The sequence below is a fragment of the Entelurus aequoreus genome, linkage group LG10 (genome assembly GCF_033978785.1).
Source record: "Entelurus aequoreus isolate RoL-2023_Sb linkage group LG10, RoL_Eaeq_v1.1, whole genome shotgun sequence".
In the NCBI taxonomy this organism is placed as follows: Eukaryota; Metazoa; Chordata; class Actinopteri; order Syngnathiformes; family Syngnathidae; genus Entelurus; species Entelurus aequoreus.
In genome coordinates, this window is record NC_084740.1 from 3,408,492 (window position 1) to 3,432,930 (window position 24,439).

Consider the following 24,439-nt stretch of genomic DNA (forward strand, 5'->3'; position numbering starts at 1 on the left):
TTATGTGTCTACTGCAAATGTGAGGGTGAAAAGTATACATACAGCAATGTTAATATTTGCTTCCTTGGCAAGTTGACCTGCAATAAGGCACTTTTGGTAGCCATCCACAAGCTTCTGCTTGACCACTTGACCACTAAATTGCTGCAGTTCAGCTAAATGTGTTGCTTTTCTGACTTGTTTCTTCAGCATTGTCCACACCTTTAAGTCAGGACTTTGAGAAGTCAGTGTGGCGCATATTTGTAACAGTGTTAAAGTTGTTTACACCCTCAGTGTGACCTGTATGGCTGTTGACCAAGTATGCTTTGCATTCACTTAGGTGTGTAAGCAGAGGCCGTATGTACAACATTTGACTGTGTAGGCTCGCTGTTTGTATGGAGAGAAAGTGCACGCTAAAGGCAGAGTTATCAAGCCACGCCCCCAATATTCTTGTTCCGGTGAAAATCGGGAGAAATTCGGGGGAGAATGTTTGCCCTGGGAGATTTTCGGGAGGGGCACTGAAATTCAGGAGTCTCTTGGGAAAATAGGGAGGGTTGGCAAGTATGCTAGTAATACTAATATATTAGTAGTACTTACTAGTAATACTAGTAGTACTTACTAGTACTTGTAATATATTAGTAGTACTTACTAGTAATACTAATATATTAGTAATACTTACTAGTAATACTAGTAGTACTTACTAGTACTTGTAATATATTAGTAGTACTAGCCCCGCCCCCCAAGGTGCACGTGACAGGAGGCACAGGGTCCAAGTGGCACAGGACACGTGACCAGAGGCTGGCGGCGGCACAGGAGCTGTCATGGCGGACAACAAGGAGATGAAGGAAGTGTATGACTACATCGTGGTCGGGGCCGGCGTGCAAGGTTCCTTCACGGCTTACCAGCTGGCCAAAAAGAAGAAGAAAACTCTCCTCCTTGAGCAGGTGCGACACTCACTGGCAGCTAACACGTCAACTTGACACGTCAACTTGTCAACTTGACATTGCAGGACTCACTTTAAAGACGTCAACTTGACACCTGCAGGAGTCAGAGTCCACTAACTTTCACCTCTTCTGCGTGCAATAAATGAAGGAAAAGTCAACATTCGACCACTAAAATAAAAGTACATTGACTTGTAAAAGTGTGCTTTGTACTCACACTTCATGTCACTTATTAACCTGCTGTACTATTTGACTAGGATTATTTGATTAATTGACACTTTTATTAGTACATTGCACAGTTCACTACATATTCTAGTGATGGGATCGGCAGTTCTTTTGACTGTACGGAATCACTAGAATCAGTTCCTTAAAATGATTCGTTCAAAAAATTCGTTCACCGAATCTCTCCCCCCCCCCCCCAAAAAATAAAAAAAATAGGAGGGGGGGGGGGGGCGTGCGTAGTACAGTACAGTGCAGACATTCGCGGGAGAAGCAGCAAATAGGGTGAACGCGCGTTAATCTAACAACAACAACAGTTGCAGTAGAAGGGATAATAATAATAATAATCAGAATCAGAATCAGAATTGATCCGCAAGGAGAAATTTATTTTTGTTACACAACTGTGTAAATAATAGCCTATGTATGTGTACATACTGTTATGTCCTCTGTTTCACCTATATACTTATTTAGGTGTCTTAATTTAATAATAGTCAGGCAACACGACTCAACTCAATGCCTCGGATGGCTCCGGTTTATTAACAACTTTGAGAGTCCAAACTCTCCCTCGCTCTCGTGACGTCACACACTGAACACCGGCTACGGTGGCTCTGACATGACAAAACAGTACATGACATCCCTCCTTTCCTGACAAATAAACTTCAGGTTATTTTTTAAATATCAAATATAAGCATTAGGCAGTATTCAAAACATTCCTTAACATACTCAAATATTCTGTATGTTTTCTCAGTATTATTTTCAAATATCAAATATAAACATTAGGCATTATTCAAAACATTCCTTATGAAACGCAAACTCAAATATTCTGTATATTTTCTCAGTATTCTCAACCATGCATCAATTCACTATTAACACACATTTTCACTCTTGAATAGTCGATAAATATATTATACTTTAAACTTGCTTTGACCTTATTTTGAACTTGTTCATTTCCCATTACAACATCACACAATATTGTCACTCAACTTGACTCAAACATTTCTCCCTTTTTTGTTTTAAATGTTACACCTACATCACCAGATCGTAACAAGATAAACGTCTATGTCATCACATAGTCTGCCAGCTTGTGTGGCAAACGTATCCCTCTAGAAGGCCTCTGTGTCTCTCGGGTGTCATGGCTGGTGATTCTCTGCTCTGCACGTTGAGCAGGTTGTGTCTCTCTATCATGGTGCAGTCCTCAGCGTCCTGGGATGCATCCATTCTGGTGAGTGTCTCATGAGCGTTGTTGTATGGTTTCATGAATGTTGTATTCCTTGTGTATCTGGCTCCCGTTGGAGACTCAACAACTACTTGCTTTCCTGATTTGCTCACCACCTTATGTGGCGTTGTGTGGTGAGTTTATCAGTCTTTTCTTGTCTCACCAGGACAGTGTCACCAACATTGACATCTGAATATCTGGCTCCACAACGTTCACCTGCATAGATCTTGGATTGTCCTTTTTGTTCTGCGTCTCTGTCTCTTACTTCCAGATCAGCGTGTGTTGCTGCCGTGATGCTTGCCAACTTCCCCCTCAGTTTTCAGTTGAAAAGCAACTCAGCGGGGCTCTTCCCCGTGGTTGTGTGATCGATGCTCCGGTATACTGGGACATATTTTCTGAGTTCTCGCTTCCAATCAAGTCCATCTGAGACAGTGATGCGAATCCTCTTCATCAGCGAAGCATTTTGACGCGCCACCTCGCCGTTTGCTTGCGCCCATCTTGGCGTGGTTTTCACGTGCTTAATGGCGTTGGTGTCACAGTACTCACTGAACTCCTCTGATTTAAACTGAGGACCCTGGTCTGACCCCAGTGTGATGGGAAGTCCATGTCGACCGAAAATTGTCTCTAGACTGTCTATCACCTTTGATGCAGTTGTGGATTTTAACACAGAGGTGGTCTGTAGAAGCACACCAGAGAAAAACAGGAATGTGACACAGTTTGACTTCACATTTTCAGGACTTCTGCACAACTTAAATACTCACCAGCAGTTGCCAGTTGCTAAGAATAGTTGGTTTGCATACTAGGGCTGTAAGATGTAAGATAGTTGGTTTGCATACTAGGGCTGTAAGATGTAAGATAGTTGGTTTGCATTCTAGGGCTGTAAGATGTAAGATAGTTGGTTTGCATTCTAGGGCTGTAAGATGTAAGATAGTTGGTTTGCATACTAGGGCTGTAAGATGTAAGATAGTTGGTTTGCATACTAGGGCTGTAAGATGTAAGATAGTTGGTTTGCATACTAGGGCTGTAAGATGTAAGATAGTTGGTTTGCATACTAGGGCTGTAAGATGTAAGATAGTTGGTTTGCATACTAGGGCTGTAAGATGTAAGATAGTTGGTTTGCATACTAGGGCTGTAAGATGTAAGATAGTTGGTTTGCATACTAGGGCTGTAAGATGTAAGATAGTTGGTTTGCATACTAGGGCTGTAAGATGTAAGATAGTTGGTTTGCATACTAGGGCTGTAAGATGTAAGATAGTTGGTTTGCATACTAGGGCTGTAAGATGTAAGATGGTTGGTTTGCATACTAGGGCTGTAAGATGTAAGATAGTTGGTTTGCATACTAGGGCTGTAAGATGTAAGATAGTTGGTTTGCATTCTAGGGCTGTAAGATGTAAGATAGTTGGTTTGCATACTAGGGCTGTAAGATGCTAATGCAGCTGATCAGTAACCTTCCCTGCTTGCTTTGAAAACCTTTCTAGAGGACTGTTGAAGTACAGTAAAGGAACAGAATGCAAAACATAAAACTTACTAACTTTTGTAAATAATTTGACCAAAGCCCTTGGCTGTGATGTCAGCAACAGCAACAAACTCTACATCTACTACAACCCACTATTATAATAATTATTATTTTTTCTTTTTAGTTTACTGTACCTCACACTAGAGGAAGCTCCCATGGTCAAACCCGCATGATTCGCAAGGCGTACGAGCAGGACTTGTACACTCTCATGATGGATGAAGGCTATGAACTGTGGGCCACACTGGAGAGGGAGGCTGGAGTCACGCTGTTCAGGTCAGAGACACACAATCTATGCTCAGCTTTACTCTTATTTCATGTTCAATGATGCACACAATCTATGCAGAGCAACTATGCTCAGCTTTACTCTTATTTCATGTTCAATGCTGCATTAAAACTCCCACAGGCGAACAGGACTTCTGGTGATGGGACCAGAGAAGAGTCAGAGCTACATTGGCTTTAAGAACAGCTTGGAGAAGAACAAGATTCCTATGGTGGTTTTGACTCGGGAGAACTTCCATCAGCACATACCTAATGTCGTCCTGGCTGACGGGGATGGTGCTTTTGTGGACACCACTGCTGGGATCTTATATGCAGACCGGGCCCTCAAGGTGGTTCAGGTAAGAAAAGAACTGCTGGGATCTTATACGCAGACCGGGCCTTCAAGGTGGTGCAGGTAAGAAAAGACCTGCTGGGATCTTGTATGCAGACCGGGCCCTCAAGGTGGTGCAGGTAAGAAAAGACCTGCTGGGATCTTGTATGCAGACCGGGCCCTCTAGGTGGTGCAGGTAAGAAAAGAACTGCTGGGATCTTATATGCAGACCGGGCCCTCAAGGTGGTGCAGGTAAGAAAAGACCTGCTGGGATCTTGTATGCAGACCGGGCCCTCAAGGTGGTGCAGGTAAGAAAAGACCTGCTGGGATCTTGTATGCAGACCGGGCCCTCAAGGTGGTGCAGGTAAGAAAAGACCTGCTGGGATCTTGTATGCAGACCGGGGCCTCTAGGTGGTGCAGGTAAGAAAAGAACTGCTGGGATCTTATATGCAGACCGGGCCCTCAAGGTGGTGCAGGTAAGAAAAGACCTGCTGGGATCTTGTATGCAGACCGGGCCCTCAAGGTGGTGCAGGTAAGAAAAGACCTGCTGGGATCTTGTATGCAGACCGGGGCCTCTAGGTGGTGCAGGTAAGAAAAGAACTGCTGGGATCTTATATGCAGACCGGGCCCTCAAGGTGGTGTAGGTAAGAAAAGACCTGCTGGGATCTTGTATGCAGACCGGGCCCTCAAGGTGGTGCAGGTAAGAAAAGAACTGCTGGGATCTTATATGCAGACCGGCCCTCAAGGTGGTGCAGGTAAGAAAAGACCTACTGGGATCTTATATGCAGACCGGGCCCTCAAGGTGGTGCAGGTAAGAAAAGAACTGCTGGGATCTTATATGCAGACCGGCCCTCAAGGTGGTGCAGGTAAGAAAAGAACCCTACAGATTAGTCATGAAGGAAACGTTCAAAACCCGCAAGTTTTTTACTGAATGGGGTTGACGTCGCCATTAACTGGGTCAGTGACTCACCAAATTAAGAGAATAAAGCAGGTAATACGTCATTAATCAACTCGCCTTTCCACTTCCTGCTCAAGCTAAATATCTCGCTGTGTCAGTTTGTGGGTTGTTGCTACGGGTGCTTGACCACCACTCAGTCAGTACGTGCCCATCTGTGGGTTGTTGCTACGGGTGCTTGACCACCACTCAGTCAGTACATGCCGATTTGTGACAATCTGGTTGCTTTATTATTAGTTTTGCAGGACACAACCAAACCCGTTCATCACTCTACTGCACAGTGCATGCACCCCTTCTCTCGCTCTCTTTACTCGCCCACTCACTCACTGACATCGCTCAGACAACACGTTGACATTCTCACAAACACACACACTGTACACTCATACACACAAACACACATACTGTACACTCATACACACAAACACACATGCTGTACACTCATACACACAAACACACATGCTGTACACTCATACACACAAACACACATACTGTACACTCATACACACAAACACACATACTGTACACTCATACACACAAACACACATGCTGTACACTCATACACACAAACACACATGCTGTACACTCATACACACAAACACACATACTGTACACTCATACACACAAACACACATACTGTACACTCATACACACAAACACACATACTGTACACTCATACACACAAACACACATACTGTACACTGTTGTGTTGACCAGCATTCCTCCAATGGGGAATTCAAATTGCTAGTCTCTCCCAGATTCTTTTTATGGCAATAAGCTGATGTTTATATTCAATCAACAGGCAGTAGTTGGTATTTTGTGGTTTATTCTCCAAGCTTAGAGGACAAACGTGAGACCAATCTAGCACACCCGCGTTCCCTCGCCCGGTCTAGCTCGGTCTCCCCTCAAACCCCCGGATGTCCCGTGATCTTCCCTCTGTCCCTCGCCCCCACTCCCTTTGTTTAGACTACTCCGAGTTATCTCTACTCTGACACATTCCAATCTAGAAGGCCGACACCTTACTATGAGACTCAAAAGAAGGAAGAATACTAGCTATTCTTTATATGACTATAGGAGTTTAGAAAGAAGTAACACTTAAATATGGATATGATTCTGATCTGCTTCCAACAACACTCATACACACAAACACACATACTGTACACTCATACACACAAACACACATACTGTACACTCAAACACACAAACACACATACTGTACACTCAAACACACATGCTGTACACTCATACACACAAACACACATGCTGTACACTCTTTCACACAAACACACATACTGTACACTCATACACACAAACACACATGCTGTACACTCATACACACAAACACACATGCTGTACACTCTTTCACACAAACACACATACTGTACACTCATACACACAAACACACATGCTGTACACTCTTTCACACAAACACACATACTGTACACTCATACACACAAACACACATACTGTACGCTACTGTCATGAGATAAACAGCTCCCCTGTTGTGCACATGTAGATACATCACATGTAGATAGCATGACATTCAAACCAATAACAACATATTCCAACATATTGTTGAGAGAAGAGCCTGCTCACAAGCTTGAAGTAGATTCCTAAGCAAAAAAGGATGTATTGTTGTTAGGGGTGTAACGGTACGTGTATTTGTATTGAACTGTTTCGGTACGGGGGTTCCGGTTCGGTTCGGAGGTGTACCGAACGAGTTTCCACACGGACATATTAAGTAGCGTGACGCACGTTGTGTAAACACAACGTGTTTACACAACGTGCGTATACACACGGCATGCTAGTAGCTAACGGGCTAGGATAGACTGACCATACGTCCTCTTTTCACCGGACATGTCCTCTTTTGCGGAGCTGTCAGGGCGGAGTTTCTTAAATGCCTCAAATGTCCGGCATTTTGAGTTAGGGTTGCGTGTATTTTCAATGTACGTTCAGGGTTAAGAAGGGGTTAAAAACAAAACAAACAGCAGCATTGGTGAGGGAGGGGCAGAGAGAGAGAGAGAGAGTTATGATAAACGCGCATGCGTCGCCAGGCTCTGCTTTTTATCCATAGATTTATCACATTTAATGTTTTATTATCTATAGCAGGGGTGTCAAAAGTGTGCCCCGGAGGCCATTTGCGGCCCACAGCTAATGTTTTAAAGGCCCACGGCACATTCTAAAAATACTATTCAAATAAACAAAAGCGTAACAAAAGTGAAATAAAAAAGCTTAAAGGTTAAATGTCATTTAGAAAAAGTTGCAATGTTGACTAATGTTTTATTTTCTTTCAAACTGTCATTGCTCAAAACATAATATTGAATCAAAATCAATGTCATGATGAATTATTGACCTATCCAAGGTTCCCATTACTTCACATCAAATATTACACCTAGAAAAATATTTTTGGTGGAAGATTTTGCAAATTTGGTAAATAAATAACCCAAAAATTTATATTTTGTTGTTTTCTTACTGTACTGAAAATGAACCGAACCGTGACCTCTAAACCGAGGTACGTACCGAACCCAAATTTTTGTGTACCGTTACACCCCTAATTGTTGTGTATGTGCTTGATTACCAGGGCCAGTTTGAGAAGTTGGGTGGTGTCCTGCAAGACCAAGAGAAGGTGACAGACATCAAGCCTGGCCCTATGGTGACCGTGACAACGTCTGCTGGTGTTTATCAAGCCAAGGGTGTTGTCATTACTGCTGGACCTTGGGCTAATAGAGTGCTGCTCCACACTGGCATACAGCTTCCACTGCAGGTAATACAACACTTTTTGTTTTTGCATTTCAACTGTTGTGGTCCCAGACTACAGACAAGCTATTCTGTACAATATTATAAAGCAGTTGTGTGACATAGCAGCAGTTGAGCACTAAATGGAAGGCCCGCGCCAATTTTGGCCTTCAGGAGGATGAGTCAGTTAGCCATAATAATATTCACAATTGAATAATGATGATATTATATTTGAAAACATTTGAAGATTTCAGGCACAAAAAGCGATAAACAGCATTAAGCGGATGTTGAGCTGTGATTACCACTAAATAGTTACCAGCCTTCTCTACCACGAGTAAAATCCCATATTTTGCAAAAGCGACTTATCTTTTTCATTTCACTGTCCAAAATTTATTTTTACTTCAGACACCAACAGACGACCGGCTGTCTCTTTGCCGCACAAATACACAATCAGTGCATCTACATTTGTCTGCACGCTTAGTCTTTGTTTTGCAGTGATTGGAAGGAAATGAAAGAATGAATAATGAGTCACTTTGATGACATCAGTGAGGGTGTGGTGCCTCCACTTTGATGACATCAGTGAGGGTGTGGTGCCTCCACTTTGATGACATCAGTGAGTGTGTGGTGCCTCCACTTTGATGACATCAGTGAGGGTGTGGTGCCTCCACTTTGATGACATCAGTGAGGGTGTGGTGCCTCCACTTTGATGACATCAGTGAGGGTGTGGTGCCTCCACTTTGATGACATCAGTGAGGGTGTGGTGCCTCCACTTTGATGACATCAGTGAGTGTGTGGTGCCTCCACTTTGATGACATCAGTGAGGGTGTGGTGCCTCCACTTTGATGACATCAGTGAGGGTGTGGTGCCTCCACTTTGATGACATCAGTGAGGGTGTGGTGCCTCCACTTTGATGACATCAGTGAGTGTGTGGTGCCTCCACTTTGATGACATCAGTGAGGGTGTGGTGCCTCCACTTTGATGACATCAGTGAGGGTGTGGTGCCTCCACTTTGATGACATCAGTGAGTGTGTGGTGCCTCCACTTTGATGACATCAGTGAGGGTGTGGTGCCTCCACTTTGATGACATCAGTGAGGGTGTGGTGCCTCCACTTTGATGACATCAGTGAGGGTGTGGTGCCTCCACTTTGATGACATCAGTGAGGGTGTGGTGCCTCCACTTTGATGACATCAGTGAGGGTGTGGTGCCTCCACTTTGGTGACATCAGTGAGGGTGTGGTGCCTCCACTTTGATGACATCAGTGAGGGTGTGGTGCCTCCACTTTGATGACATCAGTGAGGGTGTGGTGCCTCCACTTTGATGACATCAGTGAGGGTGTGGTGCCTCCACTTTGATGACATCAGTGAGGGTGTGGTGCCTCCACGAGAAGATGTCCTGATGAAGCCAAGCAGTTTATACATCAGCAAGAAACAACACAGGGCAATCACAAAAATCCAGTGGTCCCCAACCACCGGGCCGCGGCCCAGCACCGGTCCGTGGATCGATTGGTACCAGGACTGCACAAGGAAAAAAAATTTTAATTTTAATTTTTTATTTTTATTAAATCGACATAAAAAACACAAGACACACTTACAATTAGTGCACCTACATTATATATCAATATAGATCGATACAGTCTGCAGGGATACAGTCCGTAAGCACACATGATTGTATTTTTTTATGACAAAAAATAATAATAATAATAATAATTTTTGCCACACACCATTGACATGTTCACCTCAGCATTTGTCATTTCATCATCTCCCATTCTTGTCAAAGCTGATATTGGCTGGACAAACAGTATTTATGGCCGACCAGACCAATGCTGCTGCTTAACAGATTTTTATGTTGATTTATGTCATTTCTTCCTTCACGTGAAATACGAAAATCGATGTTGCAAATTTGAAAAAAAGGATGACTGATTTCAAAGCTATTCTTCTTCCAATAAGGAGAATGTCCCCCATTTGTCAATGTTTGTAGCCTACAAATTGTTTGTTTTTTGGCACGGCTGCCTTGTCTTGGTGTGCAGCCATCACTCTCACGGTGTGCTGTCGTTAGACTGAAAGCTGTGACATTAGCCTAAGTACCTGTGTTACTCCCATGTTACCTAAACACTGTGACATTAGCCTAAGTACCTGTGTTACTCCCATGTTACCTAAACACTGTGACATTAGCCTAAGTACCTGTGTTACTCCCATGTTACCTAAACACTGTGACATTAGCCTAAGTACCTGTGTTACTCCCATGTTACCTAAACACTGTGACATTAGCCTAAGTACCTGTGTTACTCCCATGTTACCTAAACACTGTGACATTAGCCTAAGTACCTGTGTTACTCCCATGTTACCTAAACACTGTGACATTAGCCCAAGTACCTGTGTTACTCCCATGTTACCTAAACACTGTGACATTAGCCTAAGTACCTGTGTTACTCCCATGTTACCTAAACACTGTGACATTAGCCTAAGTACCTGTGTTACTCCCATGTTACCTAAACACTGTGACATTAGCCTAAGTACCTGTGTTACTCCCATGTTACCTAAACACTGTGACATTAGCCCAAGTACCTGTGTTACTCCCATGTTACCTAAACACTGTGACATTAGCCTAAGTACCTGTGTTACTCCCATGTTACCTAAACACTGTGACATTAGCCTAAGTACCTGTGTTACTCCCATGTTACCTAAACACTGTGACATTAGCCTAAGTACCTGTGTTACTCCCATGTTACCTAAACACTGTGACATTAGCCTAAGTACCTGTGTTACTCCCATGTTACCTAAACACTGTGACATTAGCCTAAGTACCTGTGTTACTCCCATGTTACCTAAACACTGTGACATTAGCCTAAGTACCTGTGTTACTCCCATGTTACCTAAACACTGTGACATTAGCCTAAGTACCTGTGTTACTCCCATGTTACCTAAACACTGTGACATTAGCCTAAGTACCTGTGTTACTCCCATGTTACCTAAACACTGTGACATTAGCCTAAGTACCTGTGTTACTCCCATGTTACCTAAACACTGTGACATTAGCCTAAGTACCTGTGTTACTCCCATGTTACCTAAACACTGTGACATTAGCCTAAGTACCTGTGTTACTCCCATGTTACCTAAACACTGTGACATTAGCCCAAGTACCTGTGTTACTCCCATGTTACCTAAACACTGTGACATTAGCCTAAGTACCTGTGTTACTCCCATGTTACCTAAACACTGTGACATTAGCCTAAGTACCTGTGTTACTCCCATGTTACCTAAACACTGTGACATTAGCCTAAGTACCTGTGTTACTCCCATGTTACCTAAACACTGTGACATTAGCCTAAGTACCTGTGTTACTCCCATGTTACCTAAACACTGTGACATTAGCCCAAGTACCTGTGTTACTCCCATGTTACCTAAACACTGTGACATTAGCCTAAGTACCTGTGTTACTCCCATGTTACCTAAACACTGTGACATTAGCCTAAGTACCTGTGTTACTCCCATGTTACCTAAACACTGTGACATTAGCCTAAGTACCTGTGTTACTCCCATGTTACCTAAACACTGTGACATTAGCCTAAGTACCTGTGTTACTCCCATGTTACCTAAACACTGTGACATTAGCCTAAGTACCTGTGTTACTCCCATGTTACTTAAACACTGTGACATTAGCCTAAGTACCTGTGTTACTCCCATGTTACCTAAACACTGTGACATTAGCCTAAGTACCTGTGTTACTCCCATGTTACCTAAACGTTGCAGAGCGGCCAGGGATGCTATATCGCTCTGGCCGGGCAATACCATATTGTTTTTTTTATAGAAGCCAAAAAAAAGGGGAGCGCAAAGCTGCCAGGAAGAAAGGGCAACAACGTGGTCTCCCTGGAAAAACACACTGATTTTATTCCCATTTAAAATCAATCCCATTTATTTTCTTGCAGGTTGTTAAAATTAATGTATGCTATTGGAAAGAAAAGATAGCGGACACTTACCATGTGAAGAAACGCTTCCCGTGCTTCTTGCTGTCTGAGGGCGAGGAGGCCAAAGACCACATCTACGGTCTGCCTTCCAATGAATACCCCGGTCTGATGAAGGTACTTTCACACATTCTTTCAACCTTGCTCTTTCTAGAATGCTGCATCTCACTTATGGAGTTTTGTTTTGGGGTTCACATGCGGCCTATAAATGCTTCCTTGTCACACACCAATGAAATAGTTCACATGAATCAAACGCACTCATCTTGGAGAAGATGCCACCAAAAGCTCATGACCTGACCAAAGCAATTGACCCAGCTATGGAAAAAGGAAACGGCCGCCACATGGAACGGGAATCCAGCACACCAACAGGCTCTGAAAGTCTGGACCATCGCGTGCAGAAGAAGAAGAAAGAAGCCCAGAAGCGACCCGCCTTGAGACCAAAGTCCGGCTGCTGGTCTAAGCAGCCCTGAGTCCCGGGGCTGAAGCATGTAGAAGGAAAAAGTGGAGAGGAGGATAAAGTCTGGTGAGCTGTAAGCGTGTGTAGAAGAATTTGTTCAAGACAATGGAATCCAAGCCTACCCCTACCACCTGGGCACAAATGGCTTGGCCGAAAGATTTGTGCAAACATTCAAAAAAGGCACTAAGGCAATGGGTGGCGAAAACCGAACATTGCTACACAAAATGGACAGTTTTCTCTTTGCTTGCCGTAACCATGAATAGGACTCTTGCAATGGTGTTTCGCCACAGGGACCTGAAATCCAAAGTGAATCATCTTACGACAAATGTAAGTGTGATGTGAAGAAATGTGGAGTCAACATGGTGTTTCAGTGTGGACCAGTCAGTTTTTGCCCCTCGTGGCAGCAGGGCACCATCTCCACTGTAGAGGGGCCCCTGACATATACAGTGGCAGTGGGAGACACACTTTACAAATGACACCTGGATCAAATCCAAGAAGTTTTGGTGCCACACAAAAGCTTATTCCAAAGTTGACAATCCCTGAGGTAACCCTGTCAGCCTTCCAGTTTCCTCTGCCTTCATCATGTAGGAGCAAGACTGGACACAAATGGAGGAAAAATCCTCTGCTTGAAGAAACTCTCCACCAACAAGCAAATGGGTTTGGAGATATGCTACCCAGAAGGTTGCTGAGTAGCAGTTTTTGATATTGTTTCCATTAGTTTTAAAGTCATTTCTCATTTCATTGTTCACAGAAGGCTTCCAACCATTTTGTCCACCTGTGTATTTTAATAGTTGTTTATTAATCACAGCAATAGTAATGGTCATCAATTATGAGGTTTCTATTTGAGTTGCAGATTTGCTACCATAGCGGCAGTCAGACAGACCCTGACCAGAGAGACAAGCAGACAGACAAGTCTGAGATTGACATTCTTCGGCGCTACATCACCAAACATCTCCCTGGCCTCATCCCTGAGCCTGCTGTGGTGGAGAGCTGCATGTATACGGTCAGTAGCCATGGTCTAAAACCTGGGTGTCATAGTGATTGACAATCACTTGTAAGGCATTTATACTGTAGGTTTATTTTCAAGTTAAATGCGCCAGCGAGCCGTCTCCTCACTGGGGTATGCATTGACCTGATCACTATTCTCCAACGTTCATTTGTTTAATATTGTAGAAATAAGCAGATGACAGGCATGACACAAAACTACGATCATTTCAAATGTTCAAATGACAACTTTCTGGCTTTAAGAATCACGAAAAGAAATCAAGAAATGAAATTGTGATAGTAACAGCATCATCAAGCAGAGTGAAGAAATGATGGAATCACTCAATTCTGAGGAAAATATGGACTCATGAAAAACAAACAAAACAATACAACACACCACTAATAGTTTGTTGCACCACCTCTGGCTTCTATAACAGTTTTGCAGTCTCTAGGCATAGACTTAACGAGTGACAAACAGTACTCTTCATCCATCTTACACAACTTTCTCTGAGTGCTGTTGACACCTCTGAAGGTTGGAGTCACCTTTGAAGGTTGGAGTGCTGAGAGAAGTCAACAGGTGTGGTCAATCATGCTCTATTTCAATGTGCTGAGAGAAGTCAACAGGTGTGGTCAATCATGCTCTATTTCAATGTGCTGAGAGAAGTCAACAATCCTAATCACTCACATGAAGTTAAGAGGCCATGAAGCTACTTTGATTTGATTGTAACTTTTCTACATCACCAAAATTGATCCTGTATGTTGCTGTATGTATACTTTTCACCCTCACATTTTCAGTAGACACATAATAAATTCATAAAAGAAGCAAACTTCATGAATGTTTTTTGTGAGCAACAAGTATGTGCTCCAATCACTACATCACAACAACAAGTATGTGCTCCAATCACTACATCACAACAACAACAAGTATGTGCTCCAATCACTACATCACAACAAGTATGTGCTCCAATCACTACATCACAACAACAACAAGTATGTGCTCCAATCACTACATCACAACAACAACAAGTATGTGCTCCAATCACTACATCACAACAACAACAAGTATGTGCTCCAATCACTACATCACAACAAGTATGTGCTCCAATCACTACATCACAACAACAAGTATGTGCTCCAATCACTACATCACAACAACAACAAGTATGTGCTCCAATCACTACATCACAACAACAAGTATGTGCTCCAATCACTACATCACAACAAGTATGTGCTCCAATCACTACATCACAACAACAAGTATGTGCTCCAATCACTACATCACAACAAAATAAGAGTTGTAGAAATGATTGACAGCCATGACATGATGTTCTTTACAAGTGTATGTACACTTTTGACCACCACTGTATATACACAAAATTAAGTGTATTATTTACTCTGAAGATCTGTAATTTTCTACATTATATTTTCCCAGGTAACACCCGATCATCATTTTGTGCTGGACTGCCACCCTGCTTACGACAATATTGTAATAGGTGCAGGATTCTCAGGTACCAGCCAACACAATACTGGACTAATGACTAATTACATTGGATTTGCATGTATATGTACTGTATATGTGTTGCTAGGTAGAGACATTGACATAAAGCAGCAGAAGCCTAGACATTTACTTTATATTAGGGGTGTAACGGTACGTGTATTTGTATTGAACCGTTTCGGTTTGGTTTGGAGGTGTACCGAATGAGTTTCTAAGCTAAAGTGTTAACAAGCTGCTTTGCTTCTTCTGCCTCTGTCTCAGCAGCCAGCATTGTCCCGCCCACACAACCATCTGATTGGTTACACACAAAGCGCTAACAGCCAATCAGCAGTGCGTATTCAGAGCGCTAACAGCCAATCAGCAGTGCGTATTCAGAGCGCTAACAGCCAATCAGCAGTGCGTATTCAGAGCGCTAACAGCCAATCAGCAGTGCGTATTCAGAGCGCTAACAGCCAATCAGCAGTGCGTATTCAGAGCGGTAACAGCCAATCAGCAGTGCGTATTCAGAGCGCATGTAGTCAGCGCTTCAGCGTGGAGCAGATAGGTGTTTAGCAGGTGAGCATCAGGCAGCGGACTCTCTCCAAATGATAATAAACACCTCCCAGTCAACTACTAGTAACATCACTATGAGCCCGTTGACCTTCTAGAAACTTCAACTGCAGCTCAGCTCGCTCGCAGTCCTGGCTTGAGGTGAAGGCTAATTAGCTTTTAGCGTAGCTTTAGCTCATTTTGCGGCATGTGCGTGCGTGCGTGCGTGTGTGTGTGTGTGTGTGTGTGTGTGTGTGTGTGTAGTCTCTCCTATTGCTATTGTACTATTTTTTCAGCTCTAGTTACATGAATCATTAGTAATGTAGCAGCCTAGTTTTGAATGGCAGGGTCCCTGCTATCACATGTTGATACAAATATAACATTTACATAATAAAAATCAACTACAGGCTTCCCAAATGCTGTAATAAATTAAGCATGATGAGTTGACTTGAAACTGTTTAATGTTGCACTTTGTAGAAAAATAGTTTTGTCATTTTTTGTCATCTGAGCAACAACTTGAGGCAGTTTAATGTTGATTAACGTGGGCAGAATTATTATAGTGTTCCCAATGTTAAAAGGATAAAGCCATTGTTTACAAATTTGGTAAATAAATAACCAAAACATTTATATTTTGTTGTTTTCTTACTGTACCGAAAATGAAGCGAACCGTGACCTCTAAACCGAGGTACGTACCGAACCCAAATTTTTGTGTACCGTTACACCCCTAGTGCTTACACACTAGAAGATTAAAAAATGTCCCTTCAAATAAATGCTCAGAATTTTTAAAAAGTCCTTCCTCAGAAATGTGACTTTGTCGGGAAGTGTCACGAAACAACCTTTTTGACACACAATAACAAATTGCTACTATTTGTGTTTTATCTTTAACAAAAGTGTAACTTTTAATTCATTGGGTAGTTCAGCTGTTGATTGAGCTTGTGTGTAAAAGTGTGTGAGATGTACTATAAAAGTGTGTGGGATCTACTATAAAAGTGTGAGAGATGTACTATAAAAGTGTGAGAGATGTACTATAAAAGTGTGTGAGATGTACTATAAAAGTGTGTGAGATGTACTATAAAAGTGTGTGGGATGTACTATAAAAGTGTGAGAGATGTACTATAAAAGTGTGAGAGATGTACTATAAAAGTGTGTGAGATGTACTATAAAAGTGTGGGAGATGTACTATAAAAGTGTGTGGGATGTACTATAAAAGTGTGAGAGATGTACTATAAAAGTGTGTGGGATGTACTATAAAAGTGTGAGAGATGTACTATAAAAGTGTGTGAGATGTACTATAAAAGTGTGAGATGTACTATAAAAGTATGTGAGATGTACTATAAAAGTGTGAGAGATGTACTATAAAAGTGTGAGAGATGTACTATAAAAGTGTGAGAGATGTACTATAAAAGTGTGAGAGATGTACTATTTCCTGAGATTTGATGATTGTGGTGACATGTGTTGTCCAGGTCATGGCTTCAAGTTTGGACCCATCATTGGTAAGCTGCTCTGTGAACTTAGCCTGGGAGAGATGCCCTCCTATGACCTTTCACCTTTCCGCATGGCACGCTTCCAGACAATCATCAAGTCACCCTTGTAGGAAGGACTGTCATCCATATTTCATGTGATCATCAAGTCATCCATATTTCATGTGATCATCAAGTCACCCTTGTAGGAAGGACTGTCATCCATATTTCATGTGATCATCAAGTCATCCATATATCATGTGATCATCAATGTCATGTGAGAGATATCAACTTAGATTGTAAACATCAAGCATGTAAGACTTCTGTGGGAAGGCTCATCTTTCCAAAGATTGAAATATTAGTGAGATGAATGAATGACTTTGATTTAAGATGTGAAAAGCTGAAGGAAGAAAAGTTTCATTCCGATGCACTTAATTGTTAAAAGAAGATGTTGAATAAGTGTTGTTAAAGAAGATGTTGAATAAGTGTTGTTAAAGAAGATGTTGAATAAGTGTTGTTAAAGAAGATGTTGAATAAGTGTTGTTAAAGAAGATGTTGAATAAGTGTTGTTAAAGAAGATGTTGAATAAGTGTTGTTAAATAAGTGTTGTTAAAGAAGATGTTGAATAAGTGTTGTTAAAGAAGATGTTGAATAAGTGTTGTTAAAGAAGATGTTGAATAAGTGTTGTTAAAGAAGATGTTGAATAAGTGTTGTTAAAGAAGATGTTGAATAAGTGTTGTTAAAGAAGATGTTAAATAAGTGTTGTTAAAGAAGATGTTGAATAAGTGTTGTTAAAGAAGATGTTGAATAAGTGTTGTTAAAGAAGATGTTGAATAAGTGTTGTTAAAGAAGATGTTGAATAAGTGTTGTTAAAGAAGATGTTGAATAAGTGTTGTTAAAGAAGATGTTGAATAAGTGTTGTTAAAGAAGATGTTGAATAAGTGTTGTTAAAGAAGATGTTGAATAAGTGTTGTTAAAGAAGATGTTGAATAAGTGTTGTTAAAGAAGATGTTGAATAAGTGTTGTTAAAGAAGATGTTGAATAAGTGTTGTTAAAGAAGATGTTGAATAAGTGTTGTTAAAGAAGATGTTGAATAAGTGTTGTTAAAGAAGATGTTAAATAAGTGTTGTTAAAGAAGATGTTGAATAAGTGTTGTTAAAGAAGATGTTGAATAAGTGTTGTTAAAGAAGATGTTGAATAAGTGTTGTTAAAGAAGATGTTGAATAAGTGTTGTTAAAGAAGATGTTGAATAAGTGTTGTTAAAGAAGATGTTGAATAAGTGTTGTTAAAGAAGATGTTGAATAAGTGTTGTTAAAGAAGATGTTGAATAAGTGTTGTTAAAGAAGATGTTGAATAAGTGTTGTTAAAGAAGATGTTGAATAAGTGTTGTTAAAGAAGATGTTGAATAAGTGTTGTTAAAGAAGATGTTGAATAAGTGTTGTTAAAGAAGATGTTGAATAAGTGTTGTTAAAGAAGATGTTGAATAAGTGTTGTTAAAGAAGATGTTGAATAAGTGTTGTTAAAGAAGATGTTGAATAAGTGTTGTTAAAGAAGATGTTGAATAAGTGTTGTTAAAGAAGATGTTGAATAAGTGTTGTTAAAGAAGATGTTGAATAAGTGTTGTTAAAAGAAGATGTTGAATAAGTGTTGTTAAAGAAGATGTTAAATAAGTGTTGTTAAAGAAGATGTTGAATAAGTGTTGTTAAAGAAGATGTTAAATAAGTGTTGTTAAAGAAGATGTTGAATAAGTGTTGTTAAAGAAGATGTTGAATAAGTGTTGTTAAAGAAGATGTTGAATAAGTGTTGTTAAAGAAGATGTTGAATAAGTGTTGTTAAAGAAGATGTTGAATAAGTGTTGTCAAAGAAGATGTTGAATAAGTGTTGTTAAAGAAGATGTTGAATAAGTGTTGTTAAAGAAGATGTTGAATAAGTGTTGTTAAAGAAGATGTTGAATAAGTGTTGTTAAAGAAGATGTTGAATAAGTGTTGTTAAAGAAGATGTTGAATAAGTGTTGTTAAAAGAAGATGTTGAATAAGTGTTGTTAAAGAAGATGTTAAATAAGTGTTGTTAAAGAAGATGTTGAATAAGTGTTGTTAAAGAAGATGTTAAATAAGTGTTGTTAAAGAAGATGTTGAATAAGTGTTGTTAAAGAAGATGTTGAATAAGTGTTGTTAAAGAAGATGTTGAATAAGTGTTGTTAAAAGAAGATGTTGAATAAGTGTTGTTAAAGACTTGTACATGAAATGGACTTTGTGCTTCACTCTGATTCACTGCAGTCAACTTTTTTGAAGTTGGTTGCTTTTTTTAACCGACAATCAACTCCATTCTTGATTAGAGATGGGAATTAATACGAGTTTGGACTCCACTTTCAATTCTGCTTAACGCTTGGCTTCCCTTTAGCTTCTCTTCTTGATTCTTCTTTGGACAAAAAGGGAAGAAAAAGGTGTGTCTGCATCAATGTTGGGTAGTTTACTTCCACCGCCAACAGTGAGCTCATACTTAGCATAGTAGAAATAACTTGAAAGTAAATATAACAATTCTTCTGTACAATTGAAGGAATGGATGAATAAAGTACTTCTGATTGGGATTGAGATCCAGCGTGGTTTGTGCAGCCCTTTGAGACACTTGTGATTAAAGACTATACAAGTCAACCTTGAATTGAACAAAATAAAACATCCTTTTGTTTTGCCACATTTTGTCTACTTTACAAACCTGAGTCAAGAAGTTTGGAGACACCTGATTTAAACCAGCATTTTTACCCCAGCCAGGTCAACCGGCCAAACAAAAGGTTACTTTTTGGTTGGCCAGCGGTTTAAAAAGTAGTCTCTATAGTGTTCTGTGGTTACTTTTTGGTTGGCCAACGGTTGACGTTGTATTGCGCACCCTGACGGCAAGTGTGGGAGTGGGTTCTGAAGTATGAAGTAAAGAGACGTAACTTCATCACCTCGCCTGGTTATTGACTCCCACCCAGAATATTACACTGCCCACACCTACACTCCTTCAAAGGCTGTGCTACTGGCTGCAAAACATTGCACTTTCAAATACAACAATGAGTAGACGAGTGTTATGTGTGTATATTAATAAAATAAATACTTGAATTTAAGTGTTCATTTATTTACACATATTAAGATTAATTATTTACACATATTAAGATTAATTAATCTTAATATGTGTAAATAAATGAACACTGAAATTCAAGTATTTATTTTATTTATATGTATATATATATAATAAAATACATATTTATATATAGCTAGAATTCACTGAAAGTCAAGTATTTATTTTATTTATATATATGTAAGAAATACTTGAATTTAAGTGAATTGTAGCTATAAATATGCTCCTCCCCCTTAACCCTGGCCCCGCCCACCTCACCCCGACCCCCCAAATGTCCAGAATTTGGAGGTCTCAAGGTTGGCAAGTATGCACAGAAGTTATAAAGCATACACATATTTAACTCTGTAACACCCCTTGTTGTAAATAACAACGTTACCTTTAACCATCCTAAAAAACAATCTGTTGTATTTTTTGTAAAAAAATGTGACCACATTTCCATAGTCATTGGGTCCTATTGTTCAGTGTCACAAGGCTATTGGATCGTACTTTTGTTTATAAGTCACACCTTCTGGCCATGAACTCACAACCTCTCAAGGTTTCCTTCCAACCAAATCTAATTGTTTCATTGAACTGGATTCCTCAGATTCAAGTAAGTCAAATGTTGCTTGTTATTAGAATGTCTAGAGCAGACGTCCTCAAGTACAAATCTTCAAGGTCCACAAATGTTATTTTGAAACAGGCTGGGTCCGTTTATTGTCGGTCAAGCTTATTTAGTAGCAGGAGGTAAGTACTAGTTTAACATTTTCTTAAAATGAACACAAATAAAATAAATATCCAATAAAATACATGAAAGACTTTCTTTGATACAAAAATAAATAAGAACTTCAATAAAACTTTCAGAAGGCAGACACTGATCCAGGTGTTCATTGGTCAGTCTGCTGCGGTACTGGTTCTTCACAATGTTCATGGTAGAGAAGGCAGACTCTGATCCAGGTGTTCATTGGTCAGTCTGCTGCGGTGCTGGTTCTTCACAATGTTCATGGTAGAGAAGGCAGACTCTGATCCAGGTGTTCATTGGTCTGTCTGCTGCGGTGCTGGTTCTTCACAATGTTCATGGTAGAGAAGGCAGACTCTGATCCAGGTGTTCATTGGTCCGTCTGCTGCGGTGCTGGTTCTTCACAATGTTCATGGTAGAGAAGGCAGACTCTGATCCAGGTGTTCATTGGTCAGTCTGCTGCGGTACTGGTTCTTCACAATGTTCATGGTAGAGAAGGCAGACTCTGATCCAGGTGTTCATTGGTCAGTCTGCTGCGGTGCTGGTTCTTCACAATGTTCATGGTAGAGAAGGCAGACTCTGATCCAGGTGTTCATTGGTCCGTCTGCTGCGGTGTTGGTTCTTCACAATGTTCATGGTAGAGAAGGCAGACTCTGATCCAGGTGTTCATTGGTCAGTCTGCTGCGGTGTTGGTTCTTCACAATGTTCATGGTAGAGAAGGCAGACTCTGATCCAGGTGTTCATTGGTCAGTCTGCTGCGGTACTGGTTCTTCACAATGTTCATGGTAGAGAAGGCAGACTCTGATCCAGGTGTTCATTGGTCAGTCTGCTGCGGTGCTGGTTCTTCACAATGTTCATGGTAGAGAAGGCAGACTCTGATCCAGGTGTTCATTGGTCCGTCTGCTGCGGTGTTGGTTCTTCACAATGTTCATGGTAGAGAAGGCAGACTCTGATCCAGGTGTTCATTGGTCAGTCTGCTGCGGTGCTGGTTCTTCACAATGTTCATGGTAGAGAAGGCAGACTCTGATCCAGGTGTTCATTGGTCAGTCTGCTGCGGTACTGGTTCTTCACAATGTTCATGGTAGAGAAGGCAGACTCCCAGCTGCCAAACATTGTGAGGATGTGACAGCTAGGCCATCTTCTGCAGCAGATGGAACTTGGGAGGAATGACCACAAGGTGATGGCGTCACAACTCCCCCTTTTCCTCATCTTAATACCTCCCAAACACCAACAACTGAGCATGGTCAGTGGACTCGTCCACTGCTTGGGATGTGCACTCTGCCTTTTTTATCCCATCACAAAGCTGCTTGGACAAATCACCAGCCAGAAGTTCAGCACGTCTGGTAGTTGTGGCATCACAGACATTTATTTCAGCTGTCATTTCCTCTTTTCTTTGCCTTCAAACATGACACACATCACTTCAGTCAAGCATTATTTCATTATTTCTGCACCAGAGAATGCCTTCTTGTGTTTACCCAAAGCCCACACTGCAAAAAGTGATATCTAAGTAAGATGAAATATGTCAAATAAGGGTAATATTTGCTTATTTTCTGTCTGGTAAGATCATTCTTCTCACTAAGCAGATTTGATGTTAGAGTGTTTTACTTGTTTTAAGGGTTTTGGTCCTAAATGATCTCAGTAAGTGTCAGGTTCAAACACTGATGACATCTATTAAACAAGACAAGAAGCAAAGAATCAAACAGAGACAGAATTAAATTTGGACTCAATTGAGGAGAGACGCCATCGACCTGTAACCTCGCACAGTGTCTTAGCACGCTCTGACGAAAAAAGGTTTACGTCTCCTCCTTTATTTGGACACTCCGTTTACACACCAACATCTGCTTCCAAAGGAATGGGAGTATGTAAACAGTCATTGTTTTCGGTCACATTAACACAAAAGAAAAAGATACCTCGGGCTTGGGCTGGTCCTGGATTCAGCTTGAGCAGGTCTTGGATGACAATAGATAACCCCCTCCCGTCTCCTCCCATCCTACACAATGGAATTTTCCAGGCCTTTGCTTGGTGCAACAAAGACAGCTTCTTGTCTGTTCATTGGGAACTCAGAACGGAAAGTTTTTTGAAAATGTACATACAATTTTTCTGACAGTTAGATATTACAGCTTGTTGCTGAGATTTGATGGCCTACATTGAGTAAAACATGCTTGAAACTAGAATATCAAGTGTTGTGTCATCAACACTCACAAGTAGAAAACTACTTTTTTAAAGTCATCATTTCTTACTTCAAGCATGAAAAAAAAAAATTGTGATGCCGAGCACATATCATGATGTCAAGATAATGGCACTAGCATTTACTTACTTTAAGAATATTCTTCAACATATTGAGCAAAAGGGTCTCTTATTTGTTTTTTCTACCAAGAAAAGTGCACTTGTTATTAGTGAGAATATACTTATTTGAAGATATTTTTGGCTTCATTTGACTTGTTTTGGAAAGTCTTGACAAGCCAAATGTTCTTCTTCTATTGGCAGATCATTTTGCTTAGTTCAAATAAAATACCCCTCATTTTTGTATGTTTTTTTCTTGTTTTTGAACACTGACTTTCTGCAGTGTATGCCACTCTGAGTGAGCACTCTGTTGCTATTTGTTGTTGTGTCATACATTTAACAAAAATCTTGCTTGATGACTTTTTCAGCCTCGTGATTTCTTTTGTTCTTGGCTCAGAATCATGAGGAAATGTCTCTTCAAATTCGCGGTGCTCTTTCAGATAGTTACGTTTCAGATGTTCACTTTTCACCAGAGCCACAGTACTGTTGCATATTAGACACATTGGTCTGGTACTAGGATGGAAACATATTGCTCTGTCCATTCTTCCTTGAAACGTCGGTTTTCCCTGTCCACCTTTCTTCTACCAGCCTGAGCCAACTTGGAGCATGCCGTTGTGATTTGATTGACATTCAGTGACTGACAGTTAGCGAAGTAGCGATACGAGACAACTGTGTGTCTGCAGTGAAAGTTCCATGCATGTGTGGCATGAGCTCTGTATGACCCAGGTGGTAACAGCCTATCAGCGCCTAGTTGTCATAGAGATGACACCCATACTCTGATTGGCTGATTCCGCAGCCAATCAGAGTGGCGTTCTCTCACTCTCACTCCGTCTCTCGCTTTCTCTCTCTGAGAGAGAGAGAGAGAGAGAGAGACGGAGTGAGTAAGACACGGAGAAGTGTAAACTAAACGTGGAGATATTTGACTAAAAACAACAGAGAACGTTGACTTGCGCTAGTGATAACTCAAAGATAAATACAATTATTATATTTTTTTATAATAATTATAATTATAAAAAATAAAAATACAATTGTTTTTTTTTTACTATTATTCGTTGAGGGTCCGGACGGACACGTCGCTGGGTCCGGACATGGACCGCGGTCCGCCTGTTGAGGATCACTAGTCTAGAGCATGTACATATGTAGTTATTGTGGAACAGATGCATCAAATTTAATTTAGAGCTTGTTATATAATTGTTGCAATTATACAACACTGGGTGAATGTGGTAGTCAGAATGCTGGCTTGTTGCAGTTCAAACAGGTTGTACTACATCACTGCCTGAAGTACTTTCTCTA

The 24,439-nt window shown here is 40.8% G+C and overlaps 1 protein-coding gene across 1 annotated transcript; it reads left to right on the top strand.

The window, feature by feature from the left end:
• The first annotated feature begins 753 nt into the window (after positions 1–753).
• pipox (pipecolic acid oxidase) lies at positions 754–17,661 on the top strand. Its single transcript, XM_062062000.1, has 8 exons — positions 754–920; positions 3,993–4,141; positions 4,272–4,485; positions 7,991–8,173; positions 12,072–12,224; positions 13,418–13,567; positions 14,981–15,056; positions 17,035–17,661. The coding sequence occupies exons 1-8, from the start codon at positions 798–800 to the stop codon at positions 17,163–17,165; spliced, it is 1,179 nt and encodes a 392-aa protein (XP_061917984.1). The 5' UTR covers positions 754–797; the 3' UTR covers positions 17,166–17,661.
• The last annotated feature ends 6,778 nt before the right edge of the window (positions 17,662–24,439 follow it).

What these genes read in the sequence shown, in the direction of transcription:
- pipox (XM_062062000.1), top strand. Translation starts at nt 798, where the DNA reads ATGGCGGACAACAAGGAGATGAAGGAAGTGTATGACTACATCGTGGTC. An exon ending in AAACTCTCCTCCTTGAGCAG is followed by an intron (nt 921 to 3,992) that starts GTGCGACACTCA and finishes TTTTCTTTTTAG; the next exon opens with TTTACTGTACCTCACACTAG. An exon ending in AATACCCCGGTCTGATGAAG is followed by an intron (nt 12,225 to 13,417) that starts GTACTTTCACAC and finishes TTTGAGTTGCAG; the next exon opens with ATTTGCTACCATAGCGGCAG.